At 40.2% G+C, this 25,679-nt stretch overlaps 1 protein-coding gene and 1 long non-coding RNA gene across 6 annotated transcripts in view; one reads left to right on the plus strand and one right to left on the minus strand.

The window, feature by feature from the left end:
* AMN1 (antagonist of mitotic exit network 1 homolog) lies at positions 1–22,876 on the minus strand. 5 transcript variants are annotated; one of them, XM_064654651.1, is made up of 7 exons: positions 22,637–22,876; positions 8,309–8,441; positions 6,026–6,170; positions 5,443–5,660; positions 3,923–3,979; positions 2,156–2,267; positions 1–1,544 (listed from the first exon to the last, which is right to left on the minus strand). In XM_064654651.1, exons 1-7 carry the CDS (start codon positions 22,831–22,833, stop codon positions 1,471–1,473), a joined length of 936 nt encoding a protein of 311 aa, XP_064510721.1. In that variant the 5' UTR covers positions 22,834–22,876; the 3' UTR covers positions 1–1,470. The 5 variants fall into 5 exon arrangements, with proteins under 5 accessions (XP_064510721.1, XP_064510723.1, XP_064510725.1 ...); XM_064654653.1 differs by lacking the exon at positions 22,637–22,876 and adding an exon at positions 16,864–17,048; XM_064654655.1 differs by lacking the exon at positions 22,637–22,876 and adding an exon at positions 8,967–9,140.
* The window catches only part of LOC135414186 (uncharacterized), a 14,332-nt gene continuing 5,973 nt past the window's right edge, over positions 17,321–25,679 (plus strand). The window contains exons 1-2 of the long non-coding RNA XR_010430615.1: positions 17,321–20,417; positions 20,864–24,367. This is a non-coding gene — a long non-coding RNA (uncharacterized LOC135414186). The remainder of the gene's footprint in view (positions 20,418–20,863; positions 24,368–25,679) is intronic.

Genomic DNA, 25,679 nt, shown 5'->3' on the forward strand with positions numbered 1-25,679 from the left:
TTGTCAGACATCATAATATCCTTTAATATTGGCTGCAACATGTATCTTCCATGCAATTTGACTTGAACTTTGAATAGATTAGTAGAAGACTGGTTTATTTCTGCAACACTTAAAATAAGTGTGGCTATGACAGGTGTTAAATTGTAAAGTAAACATATTCATTATAGTTGCCTAAACTCATAAGTTTCCAAATGTCCTCAGGATTCATCTAAGACCACCCTAGCTAAACCCTTCTACTTCCACATACAGAGTATCAACCTAGTGTGCTCCATGCCCTGTACAATGCTAAAATTGCTAGCATTTTAAGAAGTTTAATGCAGAAATCATAGAATTCTCATGAGAGATTATGCTGGTTCAAGAAAGCCAATGAACATGACTTGTAACTGTGATGAGATCACTGCTCCGTCATGTAATAAACTCATTCTACAATTCAAAAATTTTTTCTTTAATATGACTATAATTAAACAATACATTTATTGTTATTTTCAGCTTCTGGGGGGTCCTGGATATATAATAAACCGCATACAGCAGAACACATACTCTACTGAACTCTACCATCCTGAGATTTATATACTCAGACACAAAATTTGGTCCTATTTCACTCACAGCTATGCTTATGAGTACCAATGTTTTGTTCCCTAAAAGGATTTTCATGTAGAAACATAGGCAAAAGCCAGAGCAAATTAAGTATTTGCCCATATACAAAACTCTTTTACTGGTCATAGCTACTACTCTGAAATTTGTAAAGTCACCATAACAATTCCAAAGCAAGTTTATGTTCACACATTTACAGACTGTAGCTATGGATACATAAAAAGCCAGCAAGTATTTGATGGTAAGTAAAACCAGAAATCTGCAGCATCAGTAACATCAGAAGAAAGGTACCTACATTTTTCATTCCAGATCTAGCAGAAGTACATGGTGAAAGGAGATTGTTTGTTACTACTAAAAATACATTTGTATTGCTCTTAATGCCACCTCCATTCACCTGTTCTGTCTGATGACTTTTGTCAGAGTTAACTGCCAACTTTACAGACACTTCTGTGTGAGTGTCAATGATGTGTTTAGGCTTGGTACTTTTAGTTGCAAGTACCTTCCCAGCCTACAAACTCTGAGTTACTTAAAGTGGGTCTGTACATGTAGCTAAGTTGCTAAAGGATGCCAAGGAGCAGCCAAGCCTGATACTTCAAGGAGGCTGAGCTATGGCTCAGTGTAGTGTTAATTACAGTTTAACTTTCCTCTTAATGAAGTATCATCAGCGATGCAAAGAGACACAGGGCTCCAAGCAGAGACAATGGGGAAGCCCAGACTCACAGGCAAGGACTGGAATAGCAACAGAGACCTCCAGTGGGAACCAGGAGGGACACAATCTGGTGGTACAAAAGTCACCAGCTGGTTCTCCAAGGTGCTTGCTTGCTGAAAGGGCTCTCCCATCTGTAAACTTGACACTCATTTGTACAGGATAAATAATCAGTAAACAGTCCATGTGACTTGCTTGATTTTGTTTGATATGATGAGCTCCTCTAAAACATCTCGGGAACGATCTGCAAAAGAACAAAGGACTTTCTTGTTATTGATTCAGAACATATACAGGTGGTGTTCAGAAATAAGCTACACAACACAGCAAAGTAATTCAATTATACACCTGCATTTATGCTTATTTTGCTCTTACAATATCACACTTCAGATACACCTGTAGTAATCCAAAACAACTTGGTTCTTTCTCCAATCACCTAACTATAAAGCATCACCAACCAACAGGACTTAAAAAACCCATGGGCTACCCTACTCCATTCCACTGTTTCTTGAATGGGTGCTGTCCCATGCTTTTGGAATAGAGTAGGGATTTAAGATGCTAACATTTTTCTGAAGTCTTTGGATCTTCATCAGCATGCTGAAGGCAGAAAAAGGGACATTAAAAAAAATAAATAAATCTAATTTTCAAAACAACAACAAAAAAATCCCTCTCTGAAGGTTGCATATTTCAAAGCAAAACTCTCATCCTGCTTTGAAAAATCTCAGCGCATGATTATTTTATCTACTAAGTTATTATTTGTTTGGGATTATTTACAACGTATAGTGTGCTCTTCCAGAGAGCAAGAAGGTACTATCAGCAAGAAATTACTCTTCTCACTCCCTGCATGATTTGACCTACCTGTTATCAGTGGGCATCCATGGAACAGAAAAATGTGTATCTTCGGACAACAATTAAGGACGGCTTCCACGGCGACGTCAGTCAGGTTCACACAGCGCTCCATGTGGATCTCCTGGTATGAAAATAGCAGCAACAAAAGCCTGTCACAGCACCCACAGTTTTAGAGGCAGACCTTTCCTTTGCCCAAGCAGTTTGAGAGATCCCCACTCACACTCCTCTGTGCACTGACCCTGTATGTGGTCTTACACGGACCAGGAAAATACCCTCAGGAAAAACAAAACAGCTTTTCTATGAAGAGTCAAAACTGAAAACTTATATCAGAGTTTTCCCAATATGCACATATCATTCAAGACAACTGAGAAAACTCTTCAATGACATTCCATGGTGTTTGAGTCCCATCACTTTTCCTATGACACACGCTCTCCTAGCAGTTTGTTGTCCAGGACCCAAACTGAATTCTGGTGTTTTCCAAAACAGGCAGGACTCATGAGTCTCTGCTGAAGTTTCTAATATCTATCTACATGGTTCCTAAAAGAAGTCTAAAAGCTTCTTCAAGACTAGACTAAAACCTTTCTCTGGAGTTAACTGTTACCTCTTGTTTGTGCTAGAAAAAGAAAATCACAATAAATTTACAGATTATTACCAACCTTTTTTCCTCCTCTGAATTGCTTTATATATCACTAAATATAACATAAAAGAAGAAATGCAGAAAAGAAACTATCAATATGCAAATCTTGGTAAAACGTACTTTGGGAATTCAGGGGTAAAAATAAAAAAAAAATAAATTGGAAAAAGACTTTCCAATAAAAAACTCTAAGGATCTTTAAAGAGCAGAGAAATGAAAGAGACCTTTTGTAATAAATGCAACTTTGTACAGAATGATGACACATAAAACAAGATCTGTACTTAGAGAAGCAATATACACAAGAGCTGATATATGTATAATTTTCAGTTTGTTTTATTAAGTGAAATGTGGAATCTGCCCATGAATGAAGTAAAAGTATTTATAAATCTACCTGCTTGTTACAGTTTGAGAATTTTAAGACTATTCTTTTTTCACTGTCTACCTGACATTACACCACTGACTATATATCTGCACTTTGATGATACAAAACAGAGGTTATGAAGACTGTGACACAGACAAGGAAAACAGTTACACAGAAGAAGAGATTGCAGCAAATAATTTCATGTTCTCTACTAGATTTCTTTTTCTTACTGCTAGTAAAGAAGAAACTGTTTTAGAAGTTTATGCTGAGAGAACACAACTTTTTAAATTGTCATCCCACACAAAACTGTTAAATTTTGCCTTATTAGAACTGCAGAGACTGTGAGAGTTACGTTTACCCATGCAGAGGTGCTAATTGATTTCTTCAACTCGTGAAGTTTTCCACATTACAAATTCTGCCTCTGTGTTCAACAGAATCAAGAAATAACTCCAAAGAAATCAAGAGTAAAAGTTAAGCATTCATTTGCATTTATTATATAGATCTCTCCAATGCTGTCAGTTAAAATAAGCTTGTTATAGTCAACTGAAGGAAACATTTTGAAAAGACTGAGGTTATCAAAAAACACTGGCCTGGGGCACTGCTACAGAGATACAGAAAATATACAGTTCACAATCAAGATCACGGCAAGTGTATACATAAACAAAGGCAAAAAAAGTCTGTCAGTAAAAACCATCCCTCAGAAGTAATGCTGATAACAGTAATTTTAAAATGCAGGTATTTGTTTTTGTTCATCCACTTGTTACTAGGTTAAGTAAATTACCTTTAAATTCTTCGAACACGTTCCACTCACTAGTGCTACAACGCCATCATCTGTTACCTGGAAAAAACCACAATGGATTAAAGCTCAATTTTTTCCAACACAGCTATTTGAGTGGGAAAATTATATTAATTTATTCCCTCCCTGCAATAAATGAATACACTTAACATTAGAGTATTTTCTTCCCAACTAAGCTTGTAGAGAAGATTATCCAAGGGTTGGTTGGTTTGTTTGTTTTTCATTCTCTTAAACACTGTTTCATTTTCCTGCCATGTGATCCTGCCTGGCTTTCTACAGGGATATTTCCAACTGTGTAACTGCTACTTCTGCAGCTTCCCTGTCTCATTTAACAGTGGGTACACTATTATGGTCAGAGCACAGCCCTTTTCCTTTATAAGGTTAAAAGCATTTCTGCTCTACCTAGACCAATTTTTCTCCTGTTTTCAGGACTGCAGACGCTCTCAAAGGAATTGAAGGAAGTTTCTTGGGTTGGGAAAAAAAAGGTAATCACTGCAGAAAGGTAAAAAAAATGTGGAAACAATTAGTTACTCAAGCAGCTTTCATCTCATTTCGAACATATACAGGGAAACTTAGCTATTTCCTACAAAGGGAGAGAGAGGTAAGGAAATAAAGAAGTAATTAAGTTTGAAGAAGTAGGAGTTAAATGATAATGATAAAAACTACCAAATGAAATATTAAAATTCCTTTGATACCCTACTTCTAGAAAAATTGAAAGAAGAAGATCATCTAAAATAAGAACCTGATCTGACAGATCTGACACTTCGTTACAAATGCTCAGTACTGGACTCACATGCAACATAATTATTCACCATCACCCTCAACTGAACTACACTTCCTGCAAAAAATCCTTTCCCTGGCTCATTATCTCACTGTATGTTACAATATTGCTTTTGCAGCTGATTTCCCTCTTCTCATGCTAAATACTGTTTTTAAATCCCCTTGCCTGCCATTTCTGACATTTCCAATGTCATTCTTTCAGTGTTGACTCCATAACATAACTCTGACAAGCCATTCAGAAAGCACAGCCACTCTTGAACTAGAACTAATCATGGAGTGTGTACTTTTACTAGGGGCTTATACTGTTTGACACCCTATATTATTATTATTCATGTCAGTTTGTCCTAACTGAAAGCAGACAATAATCAGTCCAAGATTCCACTTTCTTTAAATTAAGTATTTTGGATGACATTATCACTTGAAGAAAATGAATGCACCAAATAAAGATACCGAAAAAAAAGCCCCAACCCTCCAATATCAAGTAGAGTCTAACAAAACTTTATCTTTGGTTCACAATACGTGCTGTAAAACCAAAATATATATTTTTCTGGTTACCAAGATGCAAAATATACCTTTCCTTTTCCTTGAGAGGAGGAAATTGGAAGTAAACTGTGGTCCTAAATCTTGTGAAGAATAGAGCTAAAAAGATCCCCTTTCAATTTTATCATGACAATCCTAAAAAATAAACAAACAACAGTCAATTGGCCAATTGCCACCACAGTTACCTGAGTAGATGAAAAGTCCACACTGTGAAGAAACTTGCAGTTTTCTCCTAGTGCCTGCAGAGATGCATCCATGATGCCTGAACAGCTGCCCAAGTTCACTATTTGTAGGAATTGGCAGTTGAGTGCAAGAGCAAGAATTCCACTGTCAGTTATATCACAGCACCTTTTAAAAGATGCTTCTTGCAGGTAAGGGCAGGATAAGGCCAGTGCTATGACACCTGCCAAAGTAAACAGAGCAATGGAAAGAGGTACTCCTTTTTTAACATCACCACCATGCTGAGTCCAAAGGCTCTGGGACAAGTTTTGAGGAAGGAATAATTAAGATAAAGTGGAAAATATGACCCACATAGCATAGTTAAACCAGAAACTTAGCATGAGAGTAACCTGATAGCTCTCTCATAAGATAATCAGTGCTCTAGGCCTGTAATTTACACCGAAGAAGAGACTTTTAATTAGCGTGGCTGTGGCATTGGGGATTTTCTAAAGCAATATTTATCCTGGATATTTTTTGCAATTCACTCCAATCTAACAAGAAAAACAAACCAGAAATAAGATTCCAGTTATCTGTGCACAGATAACATACCTTCTGAAGTGATTCCAAATCTGTTTTCCTTGCAAGAATTCAAGTTGATTTTTTTCAGCTGCTTGCAGTTATAAAGCTGCAGTAACGCATTATCTGAAATGTCACAGTCCCGGAGGTCTAGAGACTCGACAGCAGGGTGCAGTACCTGTAATGAAAACCTACCATTGCAGTCACACTCTGCTATGCCATCAAACATGCACATTTTAATCTAAAAAACTTGTAATATAAGACACCACATAGAACTTTTCACTAGAGAATGGGGTTACCAGTGCTAGGAACTGAAAGCTCTGGGGAAAATATGGTCTATTTTCTGCAACAGTTCATGTCCTACAGCATGAATGGTCAGCTTCTGTGACATACAGAGTAGGAACACATTAATATTGATACTTAAATAGTGGAAATAATATCTTGATGGTACAATTGCTAGCAGTAGTGCTTCTACCAGCACAGATATGTTTACCAGGGACAATACCCTCATATTTACTAGCACAACTTTGGTGGCAGAAATCTGCAGTGCAAGAAAACACTGATTATCATCAGAACTTAAACCTCTGGAACAGATAACAGTGATATTTGAAAGATATCCCAGAGTATTTTTCTCACCTGCAGACACACTCTTTTGCTCATAAACAACCAATCTCATTATCATACCATGAGGAGGTACCAAATCCTCATTAAATAGGCTCTTTTACTCTCACAAGACCATAGGACAGAGTTTTTGTGAAATCTTCCCCAAGAGGACATTAATGAAAAGTTAGACCCAAAGCAATGGAAGGCCTCAGATTTTAGTAATGATAGCCATATACTCCCTTCAGCTTGTTATTCCCTTCCTTAACTCCCAAGGACAAAAGCATAAATTTCCACACACAAGCAAAGATAACCGCATAGCTGACAGGCTTGTTAAAGGTCTATTCCTTCCTCAGGTTCACTATAACACAGTACCATAAAGATATTACAAGGAATACTGGTTTTCTGTTTCACAAATATAAGATGCTAATATATTTACTAACAAGGTCAAATAAACAAAAACTTCTAGCAGATTCCAACTGCAATGTTTCAGCAAAATGGATGGTAGATCTCAGACAGCTCTGAGAGCTTTTCCTCCCCAAATGCTATAAGCCTTTATGTGTCTCTTTATGGCATAAAACTGCCAACATGCTCCATGAGATACTTGTGAGCAGTTTTCACAAGATAACATTCAGTCCTTATTTCACTCATATTTCTGAATTCATATCTGAGGAACTAAAGCAGACAAATACAGCTTAAAGCCAAAGTGATCATCAACATTTTTTCAAGATGCTTTCCTTGACTGTTGGCTTTCTTTCACAGTTCTGAATTGTCTAAGACACAACAAAAACCACCAAACTGCTGATTTTGAAGCCACATGAGAATTTTTATGAGGCAAAAGAACTATTAGATGCAGGGAAGTCTAAATGAGAAGCAAAGGGCAGAGTATCAAAAAAATGGAACATTATAAAGATAAAATTTTTTGTTTGTACGTTTTCCACAGTAGTTCTGCTTCTGTCTCCAGTCTTGGCTTCACTATCTTGGCTCTGAGAAACTGATAATAATTGTCTCTTCTGAATTACAAGTCAAAGCAGGAATGAACAGGGAATCATTCATTCTCTACTTCACCAAAGCCAACCTTTAGCTTTCCTCAATTTTCACACCTCCCTTTGAGGCTGAGTAAGATAACAGTAGATAGATAGGAAACAGATGTGTCCCTGAATTTACAGCTGAAGGAAAGTCATTAACTGGTTTCATTTTGAAACACTGGCACACATCAGTAAGCAGAAAGGATGAGAGAATTTGAACTATCAATTTCTAGCCTTAGCATCATCATATTTCAAAGAATCAAAATTTAAATAAATTATATGGGGATCGTGTGCTTAACGTCAATAGAACCTAACAGAATTCTAACAAGTTCCTGAAATCCTTTCATTACTAAATTATGCATAAGCTTCTTGAAACATACTGCATTCAGGAAGAGAGACTGGTGTGCAATACAGGTTACTTTCCCATACTGAGAAGGGATACTATATGTCACCTGATTACACAAAAGTCAATTATCACTGAAGGGAGAACATTTTTAATTTACTTTTTACTAAAACATAATCTTACTACTAATACAGGACTATTAACATCATGAAGTTTAAGAAATAAAACTGTAAGGACATGGACAGAGCAAGAAGCGTTTCAATTTATCTCATGTAAACAGTTTTAGTCCAGCTCATCTTTGTCTATTAACTATCACAGACAGTATAGTTTTGAATAGGTTCTTACCTCACTGATATTTGAATCAGTTATTTGCCCTTGCCTACTCATTAATTTAATCAGTTTATCCTTTATGTTGGGTGGCAGTGACTTAATATCTGCAGCATATCTGGAAAGGTTCTTCGTCAAACACTGAAGGCATCTGAAATAAAAGAAAGTTACAGCACAGTCAAAAAGAGGCACTCAGAATTAGAAAAAGCAAGCCATGAAATGTCATTTTCTGCATCCAGCTGTGGTGCTGAAACAGAGCAAGGTTTTAAAGGATTAACTAGGATAGAGTTGGTACCACGCTCTGGTAGGGGTTCTGCTTATGTTGAAATATAACAGAGATAGCTTGTTCTGCTCTGCTGAAGTAAGAGATAGTAGGAATGTACTTTAAGTAACTTAGCAGTCATAAATAAAGCTAAGGTGGACATCTGAAGGAGATAAGAAGGCCATGAGTCAAGAGGTTTTGCAAGTCCCAGAAAACTAGGTCCACGAACAGAAAAAGTTGAAAAGTTCAAGAGAGGAAGAAGAGTGAGCGACCCCCAAAGGGAGGCTAAAGAACAGAAACCAGAAATGACCACCCAAAAGTCTTGTCCCTTATGAATATGATAATTAGATGTCAAAATCAAATGAATATGTATGTAAAGATGTTGTAAGCTCTCATGAAAACTGTATAAATTACCTGGCTTTTCACTGAGAACTTCAGAGCTAGTTTGTCCAGTGCAAGCCAGCTAGTTCCCTAATGTTGCACTAAATAAATACCTTCAGACCTTATCAGTTCCAGCTGTTCTGTGCTACCACCAATTCAGCTGTTGCCCTTCAGGGTCAATCAGCTGATCCTTCTGTGAAAGTGCTCCCCAAGGCAAAGATTAGCCTCCTTCATTGCAGTCACCAGCCCCACTTACCAAATGAGTTTGCTGGTAGTAGATTCACCAGCTTTAAGAAAAGCCTTTTCAGCAGCTAAACTCCATTAAGTAAGCACTAAAATCTTTAGTTGGGACAGCTAGATCCAGGGAAGGGACACCTCTCTTTCATCTCAGATAAAAACAATGAGATATCTTCAGTGTAGTATTTTGTGCACTGTCTGGTTTGTAGTACTCTTTTAATATGAATTGTGCTGTGTAAACCTGTGCTCAACCCTTTTATCTTTCTGCTTAAAACTAGATCTGATCACAGGACGGCCACTTGAGGCAGAAAATTTTCTGTGACAATAGGGTCCAGGAAATCTGAGATCAACAGGCTCATAGTCCTAGAAAGTAGATTAAATGAAGTAACAAGTGGACACACAGAAAATTTAATATATAGGGGACAGTGAACCTTACAAGGTATTACAAAAAGCATCACCAGCAATGGTTCTTCAAGAAATTAAGCTCCCCTAGGATTAGGAGGAAGGTCCTCACACAGCTTATTGAAATCCTCTCACAATCAGAAACACCGATTAGTTTAAATCAGTATAGCCAATTCCTTTTCTTTTAATAGCAGTATTTTAGGCCTCCCCACGTATTTATTCATCAGAATGATTTATCAACATGAGGGAAACAACCTGATTATCACACACACCAGGACAGAGATTTTGAACTAGCAATAATGCCAACACATACTGCATTTTCTACACATCATAAACACCCTGCCCTTTAGGCAACTTTTGTATTAGGGTCACAATTGCTTCCCTGTTCGGAGCAATCTGTTCCCTTGGCCAGATACTGAAACATGACTTACACAAAGTTTCCATAATGAGATATTGATGCAGGAGAAGTTACAAAACAAATCTTGAAGACACATAGGGCTTAAGTATTTGTCCAAAAAAGGAAGGACTAAGCAGAAATAAATATTAATAGGCCTACTAGAATCACAGAATGCTGGGTGATGCTTTAAGACAGGATTTGAAATCCTACAATTTTATCTGTGTGAATGCAAGAAAAAGGGATCATTTTGCTCTGAATATGTTACGAGACTCTAGACGGAACAGAGCTTTTTGGGAAAAAACATTAAAAACTTCACTTAAGCAAAATAAAATAAAGATCACTATTATCCAGTTATATGTGGAATAGTGCCCAGCTGGAACACCTGAAATCGTGCTTTTCAGAGTCAAATATACAGAAGAATATTCACTTTTGCAATATTGAGTATCAGAGAGAGACATTAATCATGCAACCCTATCTTTTTAGGATTCCTAAAGCACTTTAATGTATCATAGAATACGTAAAATATTAATGTTCCAGCCTCTGCAACTTTAAATTACAATCACAGGCTTACTGAAACACCAGAGGCAAGTCCGGGAAGAGTTTAGGAATGGCTTCTAAGCACCCTGAGCACACCGACCTTCAGAGCAATCACCACTCCAAAGTCCCTGGGCAAATGAGGAACATAAACTAGAATGAAGCTAATCAACATCCAGAGATAACCAAAAAGGTAATGTTTGTTGCTTAGGAAATGCCAAAAGTTTAAAAAGCATTACCGTACAGCAAAATTGAAATGGAGGGAGCTGAAATGGGAGAGGAATAGTAACTCTTCACTGTCTCCTCATACTTAGACACCTGAGTCCACAGAAATGATGGAATGCTTTGATTTGGGGGTTCTATTATCTATTGATCATAGCTACCTGAATTACATTCCCTAGGCCAACTTTTCTTCTTAAATCCTATCCAAAGTGTTGAAAGAAAACATTACCGTCCTACAAAACATTTTGCTTTTGTAGAATCGACATTTTTCCACTGACTCCCCTTACAAGTAAACTCAGACCAGTGATTGAAACTGCACAGTATTTCTCTCTACTGTAGTTGGCACCTAGACTTAATGGGATCTGGATACACACAGCAATAACTAAGACTGGTAAGTAAAGCCTGTAATGCAATCACCTGGCAGACAAACTTTGACCCAGTCTAACTTAATGAAAGAAGTCATGATTCCTGTTTTTCAGGGACAGGGAAAACTGACTGGTGTTTTACTCCTGCAATGGCCTGATAAAGGACCATTCCTTCTTGCAAAGCTTTTTCCCCTGCTCTGCATTATCAGACTTGTTACACTGTTTATAGTTCAGAGTTGTCTATCAAATGTTAAATAACACATCCATTTGTTCCAAACGTGTCTAGAGGTACAGAACAGAAAAAGGCATAGGATCTTTAACCTTAAAGCCTTATGACAGGAGAAATATTTATATTTTGACGGCAGAGAAAAGTACAAAAGGAGTTAATGATGGCTTAGTTGGTAAAACACCTTGCCCTACTGAGCCAGAAGAAGGTATTGCCTAATGTTTGTTCTGCCTGTTTTGCTAGAACACTCTAGGAACACTGGTTAATGTCTTGTTCTGTCCTGCTTACCGGACCAAAGTCTCATTATAGAAAGAATGATAAGGAGCAGTATATAATAGACCACCAGGTAACAAATCAGGTTTAAAACAGATGTTTAGACATAGGAGGCTGAGAGTCAGAATTTTGCAAGCTTGAAGAATCTAGGTCACCTAACAATGAAAGTTGAAAAGTTCAGCTGATGAAGACTCTTGCATACTGTTATAAGTGATCATAGAGTAAATTTGCTGTTCAGAATGGGAAGAGTTAATAGAGTTATTAAATTATATTAAGTGCTTTGTTGTAATCACAAGTTTAAGTGTTATGCAATGCCTAACCCCAAGATTAGTAAGCTGCGAACTAACAGACCACAATGCAATGACGATTTGGCATATTATCTCTTGCTGTTTTGAAAGTGTTTGTTCTGAGCATATTAATAGAGAGCAATATGGAGATAAACAAGAGGGGGTCGACCACGAGGAATCAGGCTGACCAACCGTCATCCCGATGGAAATTTCCAGCATCACGGCCTAATAGAGACTAATGGCTTTAAAACTATTGGTGGATGCTCCTTAGCAACGGACACAGCCCGCGAAAGGAGGAACCAACCTGGAGTCAGCCCACGAAGGAGGAACCAAACAGGATTCAGCCCGCGAAATCACCACCAACGAACTGATGACATGACACTGGGGGAGGAGGTGGCAAAGAAGGGTATAATAAGTGCTGTTTCTGTTCCCCTTTGTGGACCACGGCAGGAACAGGAGTTTCCTCTGGTTGCCTGGCTACCCGTTTTTGCTTGTTTGTGGCATTAATAGATCTTTGTTCCTTGCAACCTAAATTTATAGCCTCATACTTATCACATATACGACCAGGAGACCGAAGCATGAGAAGATCACCTAAAATTTGAACCAAAAGAAGATTCCTGAAAGCTCTGCCTAGACTCGGCCTGGACTCCGCCTAGCTAGTAATATGTGTGCTAGAAGGTGTAACTGTGTATCTAAAATGTATAAAGTGGCTTGTTTTGCACTTTTGGGTCAAGCCAGTTTGTGCAGTGCGAACTGCCTTGCTCCCAACATTGCAATAAACCAAATACCTTGCTGCTAAAAGGTGCAAAGTCTCTGAGCAGTTCTTCTATTCTGAGGTTTTTGGCATCAATTTCAAATACATAAAACAGAAATTAGATCCTTATGACTAATTATTCTACAAATAGCCTATCTTACATCAAGGTGCAGCTTATGTCACACAACACAGAATAGCAGAACAGTTGTTAGGAGTGGGACATATCAGAAAAAATGAACCAGAAGAACAGATACTGAACTGGTTTAATGGCAAATAACAAAATGGATACATCTTCCTGCATTCTTTAGGAATAGATAATTTATATTCATAGAAAGACCACAAAAGGAAGATTTATTTTGAAGTTGCTTTTCTACCTCTGTTCTCAGGTTTTTTATACCCATCTCCAAATGTTCTGATGGCTTTGTGGGATATTGCTTTTCCAAGACACTGACAGATTAGTCACTAACACATTAGTCTGCAGTAGGCTGACACTCTGTTAAACAAGAGCTATATATCAATGACACACTGAGCAATCCTAAGCAACACCTAAATACACACTCTTGTGGTGATTTACAGGTGTAGCGTGCTTTCTTCACCATGTAGTAACTAATTAAAACACATTTAAATGTGATCTTTTATTTGTGTTGTTCTAAGAGTCTGATGCTTGATGGTAGAATCTCCGTTCTGATCTCATGTCTGGGCATGAACAAATCATCCTAAAACACCTGCCAGGATTGAGAGATTTTTAACACCAGCCTCCCCAGAGTATGACAGCTAAAGCTGTTTATCTGCTCCAGCTGCCCTCTCCACCTCTCCAGCAAGTGTTGTTGCTGCCAGGCATCCATGGTTTGTCAGGCCCTGCAACTCCTACACTGTCAGTTTTCAGCCAAGTAGAATTATGTAAACCAACTAAAAATTTGAGATAGACTGTCCTTAAAATTGCATCAGCTAGGACTGCCTGTCTAAGCTAGTGATTTCTCATCTTGAGAGCAATAACTTCATGAAAGAGAAGCTAATATAAGATATAGCTTGAGAAAAAAAGAATGTTTCTAAGTATTTTCAATATGATGCTCTCCTTGGAGTGTTAATCACTCTTTTGGGGCAAGGGGCAAAGGCCATTAAGTGTCAGACAAGCAGTAGATACACCTTAACAAATGCACTTTGTTTGGAGATCTTAAAAATAATGACCTTATTAAAAGGACTACTCCACACATTAATAGATTTGGTTTTGGTTTTAGTTTCTCTTGTAAGTTCTGCTAGTTAAACAATAAGCCTAAGAGCTAGCTTAAGTAAGAAGCTTAAAGTGCAGTCTGGCATTAACAGATGGCCATCACCTGACTGGCATTAAGACAAGAAAAAATACACTAAATTACATTTGTTAAGAAGTTGTGTAATTACTAGTTTTGAGTAGTGGTCTGACGGACCATTAATTATATTATAATTACATTATAATATACTGCAGCAGTATTAATGAAGTAGTGTAAAAAAGATCAGTAACCAATAAAAAATAGAAATTGTTTATGGTATCAAGCACTACAGTACAGATGAAGAGAAGTTACCAAGTTTAAGATCTAAGGTTAAGCATGTAGCATAATACATTGCCTTAATATCATTAATGTGATCACTACACCCCACTCTAACCAAATGTAAAGTCCAGAGGTTGCAAAGGCTATTTTTCCATACCCCACTTGACTGCTCAACCACTTTTTACTGTGTCTTTCTCATGCTGTCCCTGAAACTCGCAGTTGCAGTGTGAGCTGTTCAGCATCTGATCTGAATGAAAAAAACCCCTCGACTAAAGCTGTGAGGACACAGAAACAATGCTGCCAGGACAACTGGCTGAGTGCAGGAGGCAGCAGCAACCTAGAGTTACACCAAATCTGATTTAGCATAAAACCACAGCTCTGGAGTCCCTATAGACAACTGCTTTTGCAACAGAACCTTGTCTGGCATCAGAATGCCACCAAATCACAGCAAATTAAACTCATACCAATTAAAAACTCTAAAGAGGTCAAAATATTAAGGCTATGTAATCTGAAGCATAGCACAGATTTAAACTTGGAAGGAAGCAAGATTTCCAGTGTGGAAGCACACAAAAAAACCCCACTAAAGTTAGCACAGTGTATTAAAGGCATCTCTAGCAGGTCACTGTAGAAGACACTCAAGGAGGAGACCATGATTTCAAGCAGAATCTGGGCAGAGTTTAACCCAGGCCTGGCCTGCAGAGACCTGTATGTCAACATGAGCAACATTCTAAACCTAAGCATGCACCAGGGCCGCCTTTAACTCATTCCTGTGTGCAAAAATGCAATGTCTTCACAGAACCTCAGTGACTGCTGGATGAACTTGGCTCCCTGGCCAACAGAGAAGCCTGTACCAGGCTCTGACACAGTATATGTAGATTACACCACCCACATTCTCTGTTTTGAGATTAGCCAGCTAATCTACATGCAACATTCCTTAACTTGACTGCAGAAATGAAGAATAGTTGTTTACTTCTAAGAAAAAAAAAATCTTATCAAGGCTCCAAAGACCACAGACATGAACCTCCCCATAGGCAGGATCTGTGCAACATGCTGATCACTCTGAAGGGGTTGTCTCACACTGTGACAGCCAGGGGGCCTCAGCATCAGAAGGGACATAGGACTGCTGTCACCTTTACCAGTGCTACTATTCCTTATGCAATAAACCAGTCAACAAGCCTGGAGAACCCACGCCTTTCCTACTGAGATCCCAAATGAACCGGCACCTCCTCGCTGCAAAACAGCATCCTGCCAGTGGCTAGGGTGAGTCAAACAGACTCTGAGCCTTTTGGGGGGGCTACATTTGCACCTACCATGTTACTGTTCCCTCTTCTATGATGGATGCCTACTGAGTCATGTGAATAGGCAGCAGCAGTCTTTTGTCACACAAGGGCACATGCTTCATTTATGTGCTAAATACGTATTTATGATATGATACCTACATTTTGGCCTCTGGTTAAATGAACTTTTCTGGCAATTCACCCTGAAGGAGGCAGACTGTCATCATATATTGCAGCACATTAAAACAGTTGTATCTAAAAACTTAATGTAAGCTTCAGATTAATTTTTTTCTCTTAAAGATGTTAAATGGCTAATGCAGCCATGTTTGAAAAGAGGCCTGTAAATTGACCAACTACTTAGTTCAAATTTGCAGAAAATATTCCAAAACCAATGCAGATACATGGAAATTGATGTGAGCTATGCCAAGTTTTCCTGTTACATTTAACTGTCTCTTGCCACAGAACATTAAATTCAGCTTGAATGAAAAGATTATTCAGATAAATCACATTCTTTTCAAAGAGCTGGTTGATATTCGCAGAGTACGTTACTGATCTGCAGTTTAAACAATCATTTAAATTATGTTTTCACTGTTATTCTACCTTTATAGGAAACTATAAAACATTTATTGCCTACACCCCAGCAACTATAAGCTTATCTTCAGTGCTTTTAAGAATAAAAATGTTAGACTAACTCTACTCTTTGACAGCTATTTTTCTTTTATCTGTCAAATGAAATATTTTACCCCTACGCTGTCTCTAACTCCCTCCTAAACACAAAGGAATTTGGCATAAAGAAAAACCTCAAAGCAAAACAGCATTCACTGGTGCCAGGCAAAGCCAGGGATCCTCAGCCACCTCTCCACATCCAGATCTGTCCGGGAGCATACTGGTACCTCCCTGCCAAACCTCATCACCCCCACCAAGCCCTGCCAGTCCTGTCAAACCCTGTCACTTGTCCTGTAACTCCTCCCAAATGGTCACTTCTGCCAAACCCTGTCACATCTGTCAAGCCTTGCCACTTCTCCTGTAGCTCCTGAACTCTGCCAAACCCTGTCACCTCTCTTGCAGCTCCTGCTCACTTCTGACAAACCCTGTCACCTACCCTGCCACCCTGTCACCTCTGACAAACCCTGTCACCTACCCTGCCACCCTGTCACCTCTGCTAAACCCTGTCACCTCTCCTGCAGCTCCTGCTCACCTCTGACAAACCCTGTCACCTCGCCAAACCTTGTCACCTCTGCCAAACCCTGTCACCTACCCTGCCACACCGCCAAACCCTGTCACCTCTCCTGCAGCTCCTGAACTCTGCCAAACCCTGTCACCCGCTCTACCGCCGCCAAAGGCCCGTCAAACGCTGTCCCCTCCCTGTGCCTCAGTCCCACCCTCCTCCCGAGGCGGGCGCGGCGGGAGGGTGTCGGGGCGGCACTCACAGGTCCAGGAGGAGCCGGACTTCCTCGCCGGCGCCGTCCCAGCCGCCGCTGAGGCGGCTCATGGCCGGGACCGGGGAATGCGGCCGGGACCGGGGAATGCGGCCGGGACACCGCCCCGACCCAACGGTGCCGGTGCCGAGATGGCGGCGGCGCCCGCCGGGATGCGGCATGATGGGAGATGTAGTCCTGCTCCCGCCTCGGGGGCTGTGCGGGAATCAGCAGGAATGCCTGCTGCCTGCCACGTCTTTCTACCTGTAATTCATTGTATCGCTCTCTCTCTTTTTTTTTTTTTCCCCTTTTTTTTACATTCCTGCTTGGGTGGTGTGACATAAAGCAGGAAAGCACACAGTTCTCAAAAATCAGCCAGATGATAAGGACTTCATTGCTATCTTCAGACCCAAGACCCCTCACCTACCTCCTACTAAAAAGAACAAGTGACGGACTAAGAAAACGAAACTTCTGTTCTCACAAAATTAACTGAAGGATCCGTATCTAAGAGAAACACAGGTTGCTGCTGATGCCTGATAATTTTGTTGAAGTCAACAACCGAAACATCTGGACTGCCAGATAAACCACAAGGATGCAATGGATGATGCTGCTGCAAGAACATATACTTTGTCATTGGATAATTAGAAATACGCATCAGTAGGTAATTGGGTGATTCATATCATACCCTTGTAAGTGTAAGCTATAAAACTCCCCAAAGAAAAATTGCTTGCATGTGCCCAGTTTGGCTGGGACATCTCATGCACACAATGAAATATGCTATTCAATCATCATGGGCCAGTTGTGAATTTTGCAACAAGAGCAGGAGGCATACGAGGTCATTTAGCTGAGCTTTGTTTTAGCTTTCCTCTTGACAGCACAAGCAAGATGCCCCCGAGCAGCCTGAGCATCAGGAATACTGCAGGAGCAGGCTGGCCTTGGCTTCCATGGAGAAGTGTTTGTCCCCAAAAAAATTCAGGAAAAAGCCAAGCTCCCTTGAGCAACATTTTAGCACTGGGAATGCAGAAACCTCCATGCTGGTGGTGCTGGGTTGAGCATAGAATGCTAGCAGGCCTCCCTGGAGACCCCTTTCCTTGTGTCAGGGGGCATGATAAAGCTGCAGCAAACTGTGTGGTCCTGACAAATTCTGTGTGCTTGTGTGACAAATGTAAACAGCACACACACCTGGCTGATGAGCAACCAATTCTCTTGCTATTTTTTCCACAATATTCAGTTTACCACGTTCTCCCATCAGCAAGTTTGGCAGTGCTGAGGGTACTATTCATCAGCTTCTGGGCTGGAAATAACTACTAGCCCACTGACAGCCTTTAGCTGTTTAACCTCAGGAGTTGCTTCTGAAGCAGCTCATAAACTGCCAAACTTCACATACCTGTGACAAGCCACCCTTAAGTGGAAGGAAGCACACACACAGGCTGTATCTCCAACTAGCATCAGGCTATCCCAGGGAGCAGACAGTGTAAGAGTGCTGCTCTTACACTGGTTTGACTGCAGGAAGCTGCAGAAAGGAATTCAGTCACATCAGCCTTAACATGGTGAGAAACTGTACTGATAAACACCAGGCTATAAACAGTGACTCAGGAAGTGCTTGAACATGGACTCTCCACAAAGAGTCAGGTCCTCAGCTTGTGCTGGTACATGAGGTTATTCCTCCCCAGGGGCAGGACAGCAGCTGGCTGAATGTCATTAGTTTCCTATATGCTGATTTCCCCAACCTGTCAGATATTTCCATTCAAAGGGACATGAGGTACATCAACCACTATTCCCAGTTTTGAATTATCAGCAAACTTGTGAGAATGCACTTTGCCCCATGTCATGCAATGAAGATGTTAAGTGGTATAACCTTAGTATTGACCACAAGGGACTGGTCTCCAGCTTGTCTTTGTGCTGCTAATCCTTTGAAATCAGAAGCTGAGGCTGTTTCCATTCTACCTCACTATACAATTATCCAGTCCATACTGAGCTGGACAGAAACTTGATTGGTTTCAATAGCAAGCTGATCTAGTTGAACACATCCCTGGTTATAGCAGGGAGGTTGAACTAGATGACCTTTAAAGGTTCCTTTCAATCCAAACCGTTCTATAAAGACTAAGGCAAATAAGGCATTGAGGACCTTAACCTTTCTATGTCTGCTTAGTAGTGTGAAGTTCTGGTTCTGCTGTATCTCAAAAAAAAAAACCCAAACAAAAACCCACAAGATGCTTAAGAGACAAAGGTGTTTTTAAAAGTTACAGTGGGAAGTCTTACATGTCTCTTCCAATGCTGAGAAACATGCAAGGATGCAGACCTGGACAGTTCTCTCTGGTAGAGCCACTGCTTTGCAGAATTCTTTGTGGTGAGATTCAATAGCCTCATTGTTCATCACATCTTTACAGTATTCATCGAAGTAAAACAAATCCATCAGTCTCTTATTGTACGATACTGAATGTTCTAGAGGGTACACCGAGGTTTGCTGGAAACATTACACTTTTACACATTCCCGTGGGAACAAGCCCTTACAAAGAATACACACAGATTGCATTGTTAGTGGCAACACACGTTGTATACTCAAGTTCAGCAGTTCCTCATGCTAACACACATGCAACTCTACAATCAAAACCTAGTTAAATTCTGCCTAAAAACTGCTTGAAATCAGTCTCTTCCTTACAATACCTTCTGTGTTGGCCCACTGCAGCATTCTTCTTCACCCTGTCCCAGCCTCATTGAGGAGTGAGCCCACGTTTTCTATTGCAGAAACACTGCTTGTTTTTCACATCTCTTTACCATATTCAACTCCAGATGGATTTGGCTTTCCTAACCCCCATCCTTGCACACATGGACAGTGGCCCTATTCCTTCTGAGTCACCTGTGCTTGTGTCCACCTCCTGTATGCTTCCTTTCCATGCTTAAGTTCAGTCAGGCCCTCCTGCCATCTTTGCAGGTTTTCCTGCACACCAGAATGGACCATTCTTGAGCTTGTAGAAAGTGATTCTTTGTGGGGTAAAAAAACCAAAAAAAACCAAAAACCAACCAGCTCTTCTGGGCCTGTCTTCTTTTCAGGATCATATCAAGTGGATTCACCCAAGTAGATCCCTGAACAGGCTGAAGTCTGGCCTCTTGAAGGCCATGACAATAGTCCTGGCCTCTTCTTCCCTCTTTTCAATGGAGTTCACTTCCAATAAAACCACTCTTTTTAGTGTTGAAGAATGCTGAGACCAACCCTAACAACAATCCTAAATTAATCCCATCACAGGGATATGAAAGACAGATGTTTCCTGACAAAGACTGGCACTGACAAGGATGTGAAAGACAGATGTTTACAGAATGAGAAAAAACAAACAAGTGACAACATCTTATTTAAAAGTAAAGCATGTTCTGTTGACTTGACAATGGCTAGCCTAGCAACACATGACTGACAACAAATGACTTTGTACTATGAAGGCGTGGTCCCATTTTCCAGCAGAGAGGACTTCTAGGAGTATGTGTGGAGATTCCTCCCTTGAGTAGGGACATCCTTCAAGGTAACTCTTTGAGTATGAGCAAAAATTATTTGCCCACAGCCATCAGTATGGGTAAGTAACATCAATCTACTTGATAATTATTAAGACAGCTTTAAAACTACTACTAAACTGTGTAGTAGACAATTGTGCTTATGATATTTTACTTTTTAATAATCACTGGCTTGATTCTCATCACTACAATTAAAACACATACTGTATGCGTACTAACGTATTTCATTTGCCATGTTTAATCCTGCAGGACAAAGTTATATATAGAATCAATTACACTTATCACATCTGGGGTTGGTATAGATCCAGGCACACCTAGACTCCTCCTTGAGGACTTTAGAAAGCAAGGAAGTCCTTTATGAATCTTGTGCTTATATGCATGTACTTCAGTGACACCCAAGTTGATGATGAAGTCCCCTCTGTTTGCATAAGCCCTCATCTTTTGCTTGATAACCTCATCCACAACTTCCTCATTTGATTGTCATCCTTTCTTTCCCCATCGTTCTCAGTTTAAAGCTCTTCCTACCAGACTGACCATCCTGTTGGCAAAGATGCTCTCCCATCTTAGTCCAGTGTATCCCAGTTCTTCCAAGTGACATCTACTCATCAAAGAGCATACCACATTCATAGAAAATAAAACCCCACAAGTTGACTGTTGAATTCCAAAATTTGGATATCAGAAAAGGAAATTGCTGGGTTTAAACAGAAGCCATGGGCTACAGAAGCTGGGAAAAAAAACCCTTTTCATTGACCTCATCTCTGTGGAATTTTCCTGCCTTCTCCAGCAGGATGTGAAGAGACTTTTTCATAATGTTATCACATGTCCTATTGTATCTACTGCTCCCTGCATAATCCTGTCTCAAGAGATGTGAATATCTTCCCCTCATGTAATTCCCCTAAGATAAAGTGGGTTTTCCCCTATGATATATGTGGTAAGACCCCAAATTTGTTAACTTAGGTTTTCCCCTTCCTTGAAACCCCCTAATTGTAATAATTGTAATAGTTACAACTCCCTGTAGAATATGTAGACCCTAAACCCTTTAAATATGAACTTGTAAGTCCAATAAACCATTCCAGTTTCTTGCCCCCAAGCTGGGATCTTCTTAGCTTTATTGACCTCCACAGCTGACCAGCAGGTCTGAAGACACACCAGATGGGCCCTTATGCACTCTGGAGTGCCATCTCTCCAGAGCTGTATCATACTTGATGCTATCCAGGTCTCTCCAGTAATTTGAGAGGATTTGATGATTACATGAAAAAGCAGCAGGGATCAATAATCAGCCAGAGATGCCTCTGCAGGCTTTTCATGCTTTCATAAATCACAGACCCTCAAAAGCAGCGAAGTCCCCTGGACAACAGGTCAGCAGACAGGCCTGTTCCCTACAGCAGAGCTGTCAGCATCAAGGAAACAATCCTTAATGCCTCCTTCTGGTGCTCCTGTTGCCTGAAAACTGGGTATAAAGAAACTCTCTAAAACCCTTTTTTGAGTTTTAGGGAGCAAAACATTCTTTTGTTTCAGCATGCTGGATGCACAAGAGAATATTGTCTCTAAATTGTGCATACCTGAGTTACAAAAGCCTCCTGCCTTTATTCAGTTACCAAATTAACAATTCAAACATTACCTAATCCTGTCCCTCCCCTTGACACAAATCCCATTTTGAGTCAGTGGTCCCTTTGAGTGGTTGTTCATGATCTTTGGGTTGTTCATGGTCCCTTTGGGTGGTTGTGCCTCATCTTTTTCAAGCTGTCCTTTTCTTGAACTCTTTTGAACTTTGACACATCTTCATGCCCTTTGGACTGTGTCAGAGCACAAGGTCAGTTTTGACTTGGCCTGATAGCTGTGTTCCTTTTATCAGTTCTGCTTCAAAATAGGGAGACCTTCTGTCACTTAAAAAATTCCTTTCTGCTGAGAGTACTGACCTTTAATGACAAGCTATACAGGTCAAGCTACATAGTTTTAAGCTACATTTGTTATTCTATATGGCTACACTTCTGCAAGGCTCAGGCTCAGCCAGCTCAGATGGTTCACTTGACACACTTTTCTACAAACACAAGGCTGAAGATATTTTGTAATTACAAATCATCAGGCAGTGCATAATCATTTCTCCTACCAGCAGGAATCACAGGCTTTCAACATCTTGAGAGTTTTTACTTCCCACCCTGATAGATAGACTCAGCCTGCCCCTCCCTCAGTACATACCTCCATGGTTTCTCAAAGCCAGAGGATCTCAGAGAAGATCCAAGTCTCTTTCACAACCTCTGATGATCTATAGCACACTAACCTCGTCCTGTAGCTCCTTTGCTTAATAAAACATCTCAAAAGGTGTGCTTCTCCCTTCAGGCTAAAGGGAGGGAGACCAGCACCCTTCTTCTGAAGGTCTGTCTTGGGTTGAGACCTCCACCGTTGCAGGGGAAGTTTTTCCAAGAGCTGCTGAGGACAGCAGCTTATAGCACACCCTGACCGCTGCTGAGGAAGCATGTGCTGTTAGAAGATAAGGCACCAGCCCTTCCCACACCAAATGCCCCCCAAAACCTTTGTGCTTTAAGCCCAGCTCTTATATAGTCTTCAGCCTGAAAGGGTGTCAGACCCTCTCCAATCAGTGTCAGCTGGAACTAAACCTCCAAGGGCCCTTTAATCAAAGACAGCTGGGGGGTCGTCAGCCCCGCTAGACCTTGCTGCAGCTCAAGGCCTCCTGCAGCTCTCTGTTCCCAACAGCAGCAGACAACCTCAAGCTCCTCAAAGGCTTCCCAAAAGGGTTCCCAGAGGTCCTTTGACAGTGATCCCAGAAGGCGGCCCCAGCAGATCTAGAAGCAAGACCCCAGAAACTGCTGTGCTATTTGCTGCCTCTTCTGGCTGTGCTTAAGAAGGAATGTTTTTGTGACTATTAGATTTTATTAGCGATAGTGTTAAATTTTGTTATTGCTCAGTATTAACATGACTGACAATTAAGTTAGTAAGGAACAAGGTACCAGAATGCATGTTGGAATAGTAATTTTAAAGAGTTGAAATGGTTAGAAAGGTATACTGCAATATCATCGTGATCTGATCCAACTGGCAGCCTGTGTTGACACCTGGGTACAAAACTAGACATCCTTGGGGGCTGTCTGACACTGAGTACAGGCAGAGGGTATGTCCTGGGTTTGGCTGGGATAGAGTTAATTTTCTTCTTAATAACTGGTACAGTGCTGGGTTTTGGGTTTAGGATGAGAATAATGTTGGTAACACATTGATATTTTTGTTGCTGCCAAGCAGGGCTTACATTGACTCAAGGCCTTTTCTGCTTCTCAAATCACCCTACCAGTTAGTGGACTGGGGGGTGCACAAGAAGTTGGGAGGGGACACAACCAGGACAGCTGATCCCAACTGACTCAAGGGATAGTCCACAGTGTCATGCTGAACAATAAAACTGGGGGAATGGTGACCCACTGCTCTGGACTAGCCTCGAGAGCTGGATACTAGATCCTACACAAACATTTGTGGTTTGTTTTCTTTAATGATAGCAAGATAACACTTGCAAACAAAGCATTAAAGAATGTCAGAGTGATTCTGTATACCTAGTTCTGAAACAATGGCACCCACATAAGTAGTTCATTTTGGAACATAAAGATTGTGCTGTTCCAACAGTTATTATACAATTATTCCTGTCCAAAAGTTATGTGACTCCTACACACTGGTTGGCTGATTTTCCCACAGGGAGTGTCTTTCTTTCTTGGACATCCATCAAGATACACTTTTTTAATAACACAGATTGTTTTCCAGGTGTGGTATATTGACAATCTTTGCCCATGCTACTTATGTGTAACAAACATTTGTGTTTTAGGGTCAGTGAAAAGGTTGTGCACACATTCTTGCCAAGGTTTGTTGAATTTTTTTAGAGATTATGCACAATGCTTTTGCATTATAGTTATTTCTGTCTACTTATGGCAGTGTTAACTGTCACACTGATATATTGGGTTTACTTAAATGCATTTGATTTTCTTCAGGTTCTGACACCAGATGGACCTATAGTGAAGTGAGTAATCATAAATCTTACTCCGTTTGCAATTCAGAGCTCTCTTTGCTGCTTAAGGAGCCAGGAAGTCAATGAGTTATATGTAAAAAAAAAAAAAAAAAAAAGTTGACATATGAGTTTAAATATCAGTAAGACAGTTTTATAGTTTGCACTTTTGTTTGAAAGCTTTTTATTTACTTAGTGACATAGCATTATGGCTTGGTTCTCCAAGCACAAGATGAGGACATCATTTTTCATGACTTGAACACACATGCTTGTGTTGAAGATGAGAGTATGTTTCCAAAACATTTCCTCTATGAAAACGACTCAAGCAGAGTCTTTTGTACCTTAGTTAACGACTGAAAATTCCCTTTGTTTTTCCTATCTCCGAGTAAATTGTGCTGTGAAAGCTACTGCTGTAGGCATTTAGCCAGGGGATCAAACCAGTAAAGTAGGACTGTGAAGGTGAGAAAGATAGCGAGATTGCAGTGTTAACCTGGATACTTAAAAACAGTTTCAGTCTAAGTTATCTCTTTTGAATCTGATAAGCAAGTGAGGGGTCTTGAGAGCTGTAGCCACCCCAGGCAGCTGCAGAGCTTCAGAATGACAGCAGTAATGAGGGACCCACACAGGCGTCTCTGTGTGGGAGACTGCACTTTTCAGACATAGGTAGTGCATCATATATACAGGATGCCTGGAATACTCTGTTGTAAGGGATGAAATCTTTTCCTATCTGGGAATAAGATACACAGATAAGCACATTTGGCTAAATAGCCTCTTAGCAAAGAAGATGCATTTAGACACCCCAAAGTGATTTTCAACTGATTATTTATTTACAGCTGGCAGACTTCTATCATTCCACAGATTGCATCTTATTCATCTATCATACTCAGCTTGAAACCTTCAGAATGGCTTCCATTTTTTTAATACTACAAATCTTGTGACTGTTAATTATCTATATATTGCAGTACTTTTCTTACATAGTGTCTTTTAGCCCATAGCAAGTATTTTAGCAATTTCTAATTTCCCATGGAAGTTCTGGTTTTCTTGGACTACCCCATAGAAAACCACCCTGAGTTCTTTGGAGTGATGCAGCCACTGTCACATGTTCAGTTATGTTCTTTGAGGTCAAGGAGAGTGGTCTCACTGCACAATTTCATTTTCAAAATAATATTTATGATGCTTCTACGGACAGTTCATCACAGTTCATGTTAATGCAACTCACATGATTGTGGCTGTGTTGGCCTGATGAATCAAGGACAGCAGTCCCCACCATCCTTAGAAACACTGTTGTAAGACAGTGCTTGAACAACTAATTGGAGAAGTCAGCTTG

Source organism: Pseudopipra pipra, chromosome 5 (genome assembly GCF_036250125.1).
Source record: "Pseudopipra pipra isolate bDixPip1 chromosome 5, bDixPip1.hap1, whole genome shotgun sequence".
In the NCBI taxonomy this organism is placed as follows: Eukaryota; Metazoa; Chordata; class Aves; order Passeriformes; family Pipridae; genus Pseudopipra; species Pseudopipra pipra.